The following is a 13,276-nucleotide window of genomic DNA, read 5'->3' on the forward strand; positions in this document are numbered from 1 at the left end:
CACAGATAAACTTGTGGGTATTTTAATCAACTCTACAGGCCTTCATCTACTCTCTTTCCTTTCTGAACACACAAGCATTCATGTTTCAAGCTTAACAAAAATAGACTATCGTGTTGTCCTCCTTTTCATAAAATGCTAAATCACAAGCATTCTGTCAGGCTCTACCCAAACAGCTCCTTTACTTCCAGATCAATGCCCAAATCAATAGATCCATTCTCAAGCCAAACCACTTATTTAGCCTTAAATGTCTCGGGGGAAGCCGCTTAAATTAAGATTCCTCATGTCAAACGAATTAGCGGACTTATCTGTCCTAAATCACACAGCAGCCGCAAGCAGTCCACCGAGTCTGACATACATCCAAAATGGGCCATTAACATGAACCATTAACACACACTATAGAGCAAAAGCCCTAGAAGTAATCAAGCACCGCAGCGTAGTGAGGAAAAAACGAAAGCCTCTAGAGGAAATGATGTGGAGAATGGCTAAAGGGACCGTTTTCTCGAAGGCCGGGGTCACAGGGGCTGCAGTCAGCGCTGTTTCTCTCACTTTGTTTCCTCCCGGAGCAGGACTGAATGACAGGGAGGTGACAAGTTGAACTCTCTCGCTTATCTGTGCTCGCTCGCTCCTCCACCGACTAGTGAAGAGATTCTTCCGCCCCCTTGTATTCAGCCTTCACACGCTGTGCTTATTTCCCTTCTCTCACCCTGCCTCCTCTACTGCGCCCAAGCCATCGATAAAAACGCAGATGCATTGTGGGAGACCATCTGATTTCACTTCATATGAGGCTCAAGATCTAAAAAAGATGTTACAAGTCGAGTCACTAAAAACATCATCCACACTGCTTTTGTTATGAGTGTGTTAGACGGGTCTCACAGGAGTTTAGGGTTCACCATGTATCCCCAGGTGGGCTCTCTCTCCCCCCCTGGGCGCCTGGTTTACTCCTGGCGACTTCAAACCTGCTCATCTGGCAGAGCTCTGCCGCTGTCTGAAATTCCTGTTGTTAAAGTCTTTGTAGATATGGATACTAGGTTTATATAATCCAAAACGGTGGGGGGTGGGGTGGGGTGGGGGGGATGCAGATATGCCCAGTCACGTTGCAGCATCAGAGCTGCATAATGCATAGGCAAATCAGATGCGCCCTGGCTGTGTTAGTAAGTGGCGTTTACTGTATATAAATGAGCGGCTCCTGCATATTGAGACATTACATTATGCATAAAGAGGTATATGAATTGTGCATGGAAATGATCCCGGGTCCCGGTGTTAAGTGCTTCTGTTTAAACGAATCGGCTGGTTCGCGGAGCTGATTTTAACTGTGCTTCGGGAGAAAGAGGTATTAAATGTGGAATTAACATGCCTGTTCACATTCCCGTGTGGGTCACATGCCACCCGAGCACACGAGGAGGAGAATGTTGATGGAATCCCATGTGTGTCACAGTGATCTTTGTCTCTGTGCTCCAACAGATCACACCTCTCACTCCTGTTATCTGTTCATCTCCTCTTTTCTCCTCTCATGCTTTCATTCATGTTCTTATCTTCTTTCATCTGCTCCTCTTCTCTCATATCATCTCATTGATTCATCTCCCCCGTTCTCCTCTTTTGTCCTCTATTCACCTCCTCTCCTCTGTTCTTCTTCCTCCTCTTTTCTCCTCTCATCTGTTCATCTCATTTCCTCCCTTAATTTGTTCGACTGCTCTCGTCTTTCTTCTCCCCTTGCTCACCATCTGTTCATTTCCCTTCTTCTTTTCTCTCAATCTCTCCTCTCATTCAGAATCTTTTTCTCATCTTCTCCTCCTCTACTGTAATCTGCCTATCTCTGCCTATCGCATTTCAAATCATCATCTCATGTGTTCATCTCCTCCTTTCTTTTTATTTTGTAACCCCTCCTCACCTGGAGATGAACAGGATCACATCTATTCACCCCCCTTTCTTTCACCTCTTCTCCATCATCTCCTTTCCTTAGTTCCTCTCTCTCTCCTCTCAGTTCATCTCTTCTTTTCTCCTCTCCATCTGCTCCTTGTGTCTCATATGTTCATCTCCTTTCCTCCTTTCATTTGTTCGACTCCTCTCATCGTTCTCCTTTCATCCACTCCTATTTTCTTCTCTCTCATATCCTCTCATCTGACCATTTCCTCCACTCTTTTTTCTCCTTCTGTCATTTCTTCATCTCCCTTTTCCCCGCTTATCTTATCTGCTTCTCTCCTTTCCTCTGTTCATCTTATTCTCCCATCTAACACCTCTTATACTCTCAAATGTCCATTTCCTCTCCTCCTTTCTCATTTGTACCTCTTCTTTCATCTCCTTGTCCTCCCATATGTTAATTCCCTTCTGCACTCCTTATCTGCTCTTCTCCTCCTTCCCTCGCTCCTCTCCAGTCATCTGCTTATCTCCTCTCTCTCTCATCTGCTCCTTTTTCTCCAATCTGTTCATCTCCTCTCCTCACACCATCTCCTTTCAGTTCCTTTCCTCCCCACCTCTCCTCTCATCTGTTCGTCTCTTCTCTCATCTACCCTCTCACCTGCTCCTCTTATTCTCCCATATGTTCTCTTTCCTCCTCTCAGCATAACTCCTCTCCCCTCTCTTCTATTCATATCCTCTCTTCTCCTCCTCATCCTCTGCTCTCCATTATGTAAGCTGGACTTAATGAGCGAGCAGCACGCAGCACAAATCATTCTCAACATAAGCGAATGGGCCTGAACCAGCGCTCTGCGTGTGTGTGTGTGTGTGTGTGTGTGTGTGTGTGTGCATCTGTGTGATTGTGTAAGCAGTCTTGATTAACAATAGCATGAGGTGATGGCCATACAGCTGGGTGAAGGTAGTGACAAACGGCAGCAGATATGTCTTTGTTTGCCATTATGTTGCATCACAAAAGAAGCGGATCTACTGACAATGACGGTTCCTCTCGTACACTGTGCCTCCTGCATATTTCATATCCCTTTGATATTAATAATAGACAATCGGCAGGCATAAACTTCACTTGGCCTAATTTTGGCTGATCTGGGCAAATATTCTGAGCTCAGGGACAGACATCAATCAAGCACGCACACACACACACACACACACACACACACACACACACAGTGAACTCTAAATGGTGATAATTGTAAGTATCTCTCTTTATGTGTGGCAGTGACTGTGCAGTGCTGAGTGAGTGAGTGTGTGTGTGTGTGTGTGTGTGTGTGTGTGTGGGGGGGATGCTTATTCTCACATCACCCACTGCAGGCACACAGGGTGCAAGCAGAACTGGATGATGGGAAGAGATTTAGAGAAACAGAGAGAATATTGAGCTGTTAGATGCAGATGACTCAGAGGTGTAGGTGTGTTCTGCAGCAGAGAACCACTCTCTCTCTCTCTTTATCTCTCTCTCTCGCTCTGTAGGTCGCTCTGATCAACTGATGGATTTTAACAGCTGCACTGTACCAGACAAATCTAAGTGCACCGTGGAATTGAACTCTTCCTGTGAGACTGCGACTGAACCGGAGTGAACTCAAATGCTACACAGCAGTGAGCGACTCCTGATGCACCGAACCTTGTGACCGTGTGACTTTTTCAGCTGCCAAAAACAGCCTTTGTTTCAGGGATTTTAACACAAGTTGTCTCAATTTTACAGCCCTCCCACACTGCAAAACAATCGCTTTTTAATCAGTATTTCTTTTGTCTTGTTTTCCAAAATCTTAAAAAGATACTTTTATTGTTTTAATTCAAATATATCAATTATAATAATAATAATACATATAAAAAATAATGTCTTTATTACACATTTTGCAAACATTAGGAATAAATCTGACAAAATTAAGTGAGATTTATGCTTAAAACAAGAGAAAAAATATATGCCGACAGGATAAGAAAATAATAAATTGAATTCCCCATATATTCTTTGAATCAAAACATCAGTAACTTTAAAATGTTGCTTCTTTGTCTTTTTTCCTGTGTAAATTGCAACGTAGCAGATATTAAAAATGAAATAAACACTAAAACAGCATTACAAATACTGCAATTTCACCAGTGTGAAGGAGATTTGGGTGAACAGAATCACATTACAAAGAAAAATTAATCAAGCTATGTCCATTATCTCTGCCTATTTTTTATTTATTTATTTTTTGCTGCAGTTACACAAGGACCTATTTCTTTCAGGAGTAAGCGGCTCATACGCGGATGAGACAGCGGAAATCACGGCTGACACACTCCTGCAGATGGACGCGGGTATCAAGTACTCAACTCTATTGATTATCCACAGACGCTGGTAAAAGCGGAATAGCGCTTCGCATTAAGAGACGCACGAGCCATTGAATAGATACAGACATGCTTTATGTGGTACGTGCATTACCCTAGTTTTAATTTAAAACTATTTTCCCTCTATTCTCACCTCACAGTTGATGCGATGACAGGTAAGGAGGGAATTAAAATACCTGAGAAACGCACACATACACACATTCGCAAGCATAAAAGTGATCAAACTTTAAAGTGACAGCTCCCTTCACAGGTAAACTTCATACGGAAACACCTTAAGCGCTTGTTCGCTTTGCAGCCATTTGGTGTTTTTTTCTCCGCTCTTGATCATTCTTTGAACTTCCAGTCGGGTGCTTTGGAGTTTATTTTTGTATTTGAGGTCAGGATTGTGCATTCTCTCTCAAACTCTTTAGTCCTGTTTGCTGACGGTATCAAAGCAGGTTGTCACTGATATACAGTTAACACATGCAGACGGTGTCAGATAACAAACTGCATTATGTACACACAGATGCTAATGCACAGACGCTCTTTATCGACTAATGTCTGAAAATATATCCACACTGCTGCAAAACACTGCACACACAGTCACTTAAAGACACGTCAAATGAAACCATAGCACTTTGTAGCAAACATTACCCTTTAAATTGTGCATGAGGTGAATCTGCCACAATAGAGCAAAATAAGCAGGAAGTACCTGTGACAGGTGCCTCTATGTCCAGCATGGTCTTCTCTTGGCGTAAGATGGAGGCCCCTTCGTTTATGATTCGGAGGGCCACGTTCTCTTCCACCCTGCCTTCTTTAGTGAGGTGGGCTTTCAGGAGATCCACCCTTGGTTTGCCCTCACAGTCAAACACCTCCTTCGTGGTGAGGCGGTGACTCAGGGGGAAGGGAACGGCTGAGGGGGGCACAAACAGAAAGAATACATCAGAACGTGAATGTTACAGTCGCCTTTAATGAATCAGTTATGTTGCACAAAAGCATAACTTTTCAGTGGGGATTTATTTTCTAACTAACTATATATTAGTTATAATTTAAATATTTTATGAGACCATACCAGCTGTTTATTGAATACAGGTTTAAGGATCTGTTTGTTAAATCAAAATGGCTGCCCAAAAACATCAGTGGTGTGCAAAACTATACTCTTAAAGTCCCCCTGTAGACAATAATTGTATCCCTTAAAACTTATCTTTGATCACCAAAATGACATATTTAAAAGGTTTTTCCTTGAGAAAAAAATCTTCATGCCTTAAAATAGCTTGAATGTAAGTAACTCTACACCCTTGACTCATTTAGTAGGCTATACACGGTTCTATTAATATGCAAATTAGCCCCGCCTCCACTCACTCACACCAGCTCAGAGATCCACTCGTTGACGATCACAACAAGTTGACGTGATTGGTTGCAAGGTAGTTTGTGACGTCAGAAACCTTAGTAGTTAAAATACTCAGCAATTGTGATGACTTTTGAATTTGTACATATTAAAACACCACATAGACATAAAAATAACATTACAAACTTGATTTTCACCACAGGTGGACTTTAAAAAGTTTGGGGTTGGTATTTAAAAAAAAAAGAAGTTTCTTATGCTTACCAAGGCATTTATTATATATAGAGTATAAAAAATATAAATAAATTAAAAAACAGCACTATTGTGAAACATAAAAAATATTATAATACATTTTTCAAATGTAATTTATTCCTGTGATGACAAAGCTGACTTTAAAAATATTAACGTTAAAATTATTATCATTGAGATGCAAATATAGTTTTTTAATTCATATTTTTAATTCATTTTTATTTTTATGTTTCATATTTCTTTTCATTTTAGTTAAAGTTTTAGTAATTTTGTTCTGCGTTTTTGTCACTTTTATTAGTTTGTTTTATGTCTATATAGTTTTTTTTTAAAGATTTAATTATTTTAGTACACCGAGTTGAACTAAATCAAAATGAGAAATTTTCTGGACACTAGCCTGGGAAAATATTTTATTTTAAAATAATGTATAATTTCAAATTATATTAAATTTTGTTATTTCAAGTAACGAAAATGTTTATGCATGAATCTGCATGGGGAAATATTTTACCCTCACGCTAAATTCCCAATTGCGTGGATTTTGCTGGTTACTGGATTTTACAGAACAATGCAACTAAAACATGCAGAACAATGATGAATGTGAACACACCTTAATGTTTCATATGTTATCTATAATGCAAGATATCAGTGCAAGACATTCAGGAACTCCATTAATACATTCTGCTAGTGAGATAGTCTTTAGCATGTGAAGCATAAACACATTTTGGGGTAGTTATCACTCATGGAAAGCACCAGCGGCAATGTTCACACAGATTCTGCGCCTCGCTGCTATCCACTCCATTGACAACAAATATATGGATATTCATTTTAAATGCACTGACGTACAACTCAACTCAACTCAAATCTACAAAGTTTCTCAATGCAACTTAAAAGGACTGAAATTGTTTAAATTATTTTCAAACATTTGTAATAGTAATGTTTCGGTTTCAGTTTTGACTTGGAAATGAACAAACACTTGATCTCCAGATCAATAACTCACATTAACGTTGTCAGAAAAGTGAATGGTTATGTTAAATTATTTCTACATAAGGTAATTAATATTCATGAGTTAAGCCACCACCATCTCATGAAATCCTTTAGTTAACTATAATAACCATAACCCTGGTCTTCAGTGTAACATGATTATGCAGAAATCATTCTAATATGCTGATTTGCTGCTGAAGAAACATTTATTATTATTATCAATGTTGAAAACAGTTGTGCTGCTTCATATTTTTGTGGAAACTGTAACATGTTTTCAGGATTCTTTGACAAACACAAAGTTCAAAAGAACAGCATTTATCTGAAATAGACATCTTTTGTAACTATAAAATCCTTTACTGTCACTTTTATCCTTACTTTTGAACAATAATGTACATATTTTCCAAAGGCAACTACTTAGTGGCTTGTCTAAAAGGCTATTTGATCCCAATGAGACGCGTTTCTTAGAGGATGTTCAGCAACAGCTGGATAGAGTGCAGTTAACATGCTAAATAAAGCACCACCACTAACAATAAATAAACTATAACATATCAATTAACTAGTTATTTCAAATATCAAATAACTAGACCTAACTTATTTTTTAGATAAGTGACCAGTATGATTTGACCACAGTGACCCATTCTTAAATTGCTCTCTGTCAACTAAACTCCTCACAAAACAGTTTTTCTTTAACCATGGCTGCCTAACATCATCATTTGTTCATTGAGCTCAGCTCACTTACAGCGAAGCAAAATTGGCCTCGTATCACAAAAACAAAGCCGGAACTGCTACGAGTTAGTTGACTGACAAGCTGCTTATTAAAGCTTCCAAAGAGCCGGATCTGAATAATTGATAAAGGTGCAGCGGACGACGTACCGATCCTCAGCTGCGTGAAAATTCAATTCAGAAATTAGACAGAGAAAACAATATCTGCACCAAAAATTGGGGCAAATGCAGTCTCTTTCCGTTATGACTCACTAATGTGTACACTGATAATGTGGGACTTGGCTTCAACAAAACATTGGCATGGTGAATTATTTACGCGCATGCTAGCGAAGATTCGCTCCGCACTGTACAGAAATAATTATGGAGTGTAGTTACAGTGCCATTGAGAAGAAACGCTAAAACATTGTTCAGATACAAGATGACATAGTCTCTCAGAGCAGGATTTCAGAACAAGACTTCTGAGATATGGGCAATTCTGTAAGCAAAACGTGCATCTTGTATTGCTGAGTAGAGGCTAGCAACATCACACACAGCTCAGAGAGAGAGAGAAATACAGTAGGGGAACTGGGGAGGGAAGCTCAGGGCAGAGACTCAACGTGATCAACACAAAGCTAAATAATTCATGTTTGACTTGAGGGGGAAAAATGAGAAATCTCATGTTCCTGCTGCTGGGATAATGAGACTAGGCCTTGCATAGGATTTAAACAGCGGTAAGGAAACAGCCCGTTCGAAAAAGTGTGTGTGGGTGCACTAGTGTTACTTCTGCATATTCGCACATGCTTGGTTTCCTTGGTCCTCTGTTTGTTAACAAATCTAAAGACTGTCACGTTTAGATGAATTTTCGAGGAGAAGAAAGGTTCATTGTCTATTATCAATAGTATAGCGATGTAATAAGCACGCCACAGTCAAACCAATCAGCTTTCTATTGGTCAACGTGACAAATCTGGGTGACCAACTAGAACCAGCTGGCAAATCTGCATGGGGAAATATTTTACCCTCACGCAAAATTCCCAAATGTGTGGATTTTGGTGGATAACTTGCAGAACAATGATGAATGTGAACACAACTTAATGTTTCATATGTCAGCTATAACGCAAGATATCTGTGCAAGACATTCAGGAACTCCATTACATTCTGCTAGTAAGATTTGTGCCTTTAGCATATAAAGCATTAACACATTTTGGGGTAGTTATCACTCATGGAAAGCACCAGCGGCAATGTTCACACAGATATTTTGCGCCTCGCTGCTATCCACTCCATTGACAACAAATATATGGATATTCATTTTAAATGCACTGACGTACAACTCAACTCAACTCAAATCTACAAAGTTTCTCAATGCAACTCAAACATTTGTAATAGTAATGTTTCGGTTTACATTTCAATTTTGACTTGGAAATGAACAAATACTTGATCTCCAGATCAATAACTCACATTAACATTGTCAGAAAAGTGAATAATTATGTTAAATTATTTCTACATATGGTAATTAATATTCATGAGTTAAGCCACCACCATCTCATGAAATCTTGCTTGCTGCAGTCTATTTAAAATTTGAATGAATGAATGATTTCAATGACAATAAGAATAAATACTTCACTTGTTTCATTACTTGATGAATCAGTGTTTTTTGAACAAATCTCTTGAATGAATGATTTAACAACAAATCAATTTTTTAACAGTTAGTTGTCGCTACCTGGTGGCGTAATAATGTTATCGGTACAATCGTTTTTTTTTAAGCGCCATGTTACTCTCTAAAGGTGATTTACTGTATTTTGATTGCTTCTGTAGACATCAGTATTGATATCCGAACAATAAACTTTTATCCAGGTTCTTCTGTGATAATATGAATATATATAACACAGAAATAACAATACTGTGTTTGGTTGAAAAGGCTGTTTCATACCTATACATGACAACTGCTCTCTCTGGCTCAGCATCAACACAGATTTGAATGTTCGGGTGAGATTTTGTCAAAGGTTTATTAGACACGGGAGAATCGTTGTTGTTTAGGAATGAGATTGAGTGGATGTTTGAATCAAGATTGCGATCTTTTAATGATTAGCCTAATCATCCGCATACCTAATAGCGTGGACAGATACTCATTTCTGAAACTCTTTACTTCATTAATGTTAATGCAGTATATCACTTTCGGTTTGTCATTGATTTAGTGGCCTTTTTGACGAGTCTGGGAGTCTCATAAGACAAAACACAAATTAGAAAGCACTTGTCTAGGAGACACAATGGAGAATGAAAGATTTAAGGGTTTTTCTTCTCAATTTGAAGAAGCAAATTTGTGCGAAGTGACAGCATTTTAACAAATCGTTTGGCACCTTTCTGACTCAGTGTGAGAGTCCACCAAAAGACGTCACGGCACAGTCAGACGGAGTGAGTGAGAGAAAGACAGAGAGCGAGAGAGAGAGAAAGACACACAACGCAGAAGCATCATCTGAACATAATGCCTCTTCCACAAGAACATAATGTCCCTATTTGTCCCCATCTTCGCCTTCTCCCAATACTCTAGAGGGCTGAGACGCACTCTAACAGCATCCTGAAAGACAGAAAGATTACAAGATAGAAAGGCAGTTTGTGTAAATATGAACAATAATGAGATGGTCCAGAGCACAACGCGTGGCCTATCGGAGTGAGAAGAAACTTAATAGGCAGAATAGACAAGAGAGAAACAGGAGAATGTGTGAAATGCCTAATGAACAACAGTCTCCGTAGGGAGGAATGGAGAGCAAAATGAATAGAGAGAGAAAGAGAGTGGTTCAAGGGTGAGATGGAAAACAGCAGCTTAGCTCTTCACTTCACAAGATGTTGGACTGTGGTGTATGTTGCCGAGCAACAGCCGGTGACTACTGAAGTGTGGCCGGTTCAGACACAGTATACACTGTGATTTGGGACTAAATCTCCAATGTACAGGTCTGCAGCAGCTCTTTCCTTCTCTATGTATACCATAAACACACCAAAATATTTCATTCTGGAGCTAATAAACAATAAATCACGGTGCGCTATGGCAAAAAATAAAAAATAAAAGGAGAAAGGCATCCTGCTCTTTGTCACGATTCCCTGTGTCTCTGTTTCATGGACTCTTATTTTGATATTCTGTTGTCTTGCTGTGCCTAGTTCATTTCTTTTGTTAGTTTCCATAGCAACCCTTCTTTGTTACCAGTATAACTAATCACCTGTCCTTCATTAAGCCCCTTGTCATCTTGTGTATTTATACCCTCAGTTATCATCTGCTCATTGTCTTATATTAATGTTTCAAGCAGGTGTTTGTATTTGATGGTTCCTGATGTTTATTAAATGCGAGTTCATTGTTCTTCAGTGTCATGCCTCACTGTTTGTGGATTATCACGTCAAGCTGGCGCGTGACACTCTTATACACCTCAGGGGTGTATAATTTACACATATTTCTGTCATGACAACTCTCTGAGTGTTTGGCATGGTAATGGAAATGATAATGTTGTTGATGTGTTTGGGCTTGGCGGTATAGATCTGCTACGCTGCTGCTGTTATTATTGTTGCTGCTACAGAGCAAGTACGGGACTTACTACTGCCAATACATACATGAGTTACAACACACTGCTGTGAGAAAGACAGACATGCTGCTGTTGTACAATACAGCATACATGAATTACCCGTAGCAGATCTATACAGGTGGAGCTGGGGAAGGTGAAGGGTTTCTGAAAGCACGTTGCAACTGCTACTGCTGACCAAGTTTTTGAAGGTTGAGCAGCGAGCTCATTGGCTACTGATACAGCAGGAACCAATCATCTGCACCCCAATGGAGAATGATGTGATTTGCAAGCAGATTGAGTTAAGGACCTATTAGCCTGCGCCATCTAGAGTCTCATGACAGAACTTTGTATTTACATTTAAATAAAACAAGGCGCACCCAGAGCATAGCATAGTCATCTAGAAGACAATGTACAAAATGAATTACATATAGCTTGAGCTAATTATGCTAAAATGATTATTGATCATTGATATATATCTATCTATATTGAACATTGATGGTGCAACAGATTTTGTGTGTAAGTAAAAGTGGTTTATTTTATTTAAAAATCTTATAAATGTATGAGGTGGCAACTAAGTTAGGCCTTTTACCCCACACACAGGTATAAGCTCTGTTTCTTGTACCTTTGTCTTTTTGTCTGACTTTTAAATAAGTTTATGCTTCAAACCAAAGTTTATAATGTTATGATTCACCTCGTAGCTGGCTGGCTTGGTTCATGGGTTATAACTCTTTAACAAATACGTTTTTTTTTTTTTTTAATCCCTATGGTATAACTGAAAGAGAAAAATACTTCCAAAACCAAGGTTGCTGCAAAAGCAGGCGTGCACTTTTGAACTCTATAGACCTGTTCAGTATTAAATGAAATATAATAGCTGAAAATACTGCTAAAAGAAACTGCTCGAACAACTGGCCTTCTGTCCCGAAAACCCATCTAAAACCATCGAACACATCAAATATCTGTCATCTGCCATATTAAAAGAACTTTTTTATTGAGTCACAGTGCATTGTGGGATTTCCATCTAAGCGAAAGACTGATACAATGCTGTTTTTTGTTCAAAATTAGGCAGAATGGTGTCTTAATTGTTGTCTAGGTATCCAGCTTAGTAGGTTTTGGAACATTTCTCTTCTCACATGTAGAAGTAACCTAGACTAGCACTTTATTTTCTCACAAAGTCATTCAAACTTCACTTTCATTAGAAGTGAAATCTTGTCTGTACATCAGACTCCGTGACTGTACATTCCTCTTTGGATGAGTCTATTGTGGTCTCGCCTCATCTTACGTTCATCTTAACAAGCTCCGTTACGGTTGCCTGTCTTCCTGACTGTCTTACATTGTGAAATCTATGGCTCTATTATGCCGAACAGCCAGGTTCTCTCTTCCTCTCTCTCTCTCCTCATTTGCTCCTGTGGGAAAGCTCTGGATGCCTGTGACTGACAGTAAACCTTTAGCTGAAACCTGAAGGTAACATCCCTCCTGCGTATTGGACAATAATATGGGAATAACCCCTACCCGTGTGTGCCAGAAAATGCACCGCCATAGCAGTTGTGTCTCTTAGACAATTCATGATTCACCAACAAGCACACCTGGCAGCATGACACTGTCTATGGCTGTCAATGTCCTCATCATGTTAACAGAAGAGCTTCAGCCTTAGGACGAGACTGCACACAATTGTGCTAATGCTAACGATGATGACACATCAAATACACACTGAATTGTCACTGCATGCAACATATGCGTAACTGACCCAGAATCATTTAAAAGATTTTGCATATGCTGATAGAACAAGCCTCATAAAATGGACATACAAAAAATCCTGTAAACAGCGCTACTCATTTGAACCACGCCACAGGTACCATTTGCCCGCTAGCCTCAAATGGCAGCGCGAGAAACATTGTACCATGAACGATCCAGTTAGAAGGCTTTTCAATCTACAAATCACCATCATTTATCATGGATTTACTTTAGCAACACTAATGCAGCGTTCACACTACCAGCGACAAAGCGACATGATCCCATTCATTTCAATAGTGAGCTGGCGATTTCCCGACGACACGAGTGACAGTGACCGTTTGCGACAGGATGTAGGCGTGTCCAGCGACGCGGCAAAGATATGTTGAACTTTATGCAAATGAAGAGCAACTTTCGGGAGCGACAACCAATCAGAGTGAAGTCAGTGGAACGCACATGATCCGTCACTATATCCTGTAGTGGAGTGTCGAGACAAGATGGAGGAGAAGTTTATTTTAGC

The 13,276-nt window shown here is 39.6% G+C and overlaps 1 protein-coding gene across 2 annotated transcripts in view; it reads right to left on the reverse strand.

The window, feature by feature from the left end:
* The window catches only part of ppp3ca (protein phosphatase 3, catalytic subunit, alpha isozyme), a 52,437-nt gene that overhangs the window by 25,534 nt on the left and 13,627 nt on the right, over positions 1–13,276 (reverse strand). For both annotated transcript variants that reach the window (XM_084388099.1, XM_084388098.1), the window contains exon 2: positions 4,922–5,122. In XM_084388099.1, the coding sequence (XP_084244225.1) occupies positions 4,922–5,122 (201 nt within the window). The remainder of the gene's footprint in view (positions 1–4,921; positions 5,123–13,276) is intronic.

The sequence above is a fragment of the Rutilus rutilus genome (genome assembly GCF_951802725.1).
Source record: "Rutilus rutilus genome assembly, chromosome: 18".
NCBI classification, from domain to species: domain Eukaryota; kingdom Metazoa; phylum Chordata; class Actinopteri; order Cypriniformes; family Leuciscidae; genus Rutilus; species Rutilus rutilus.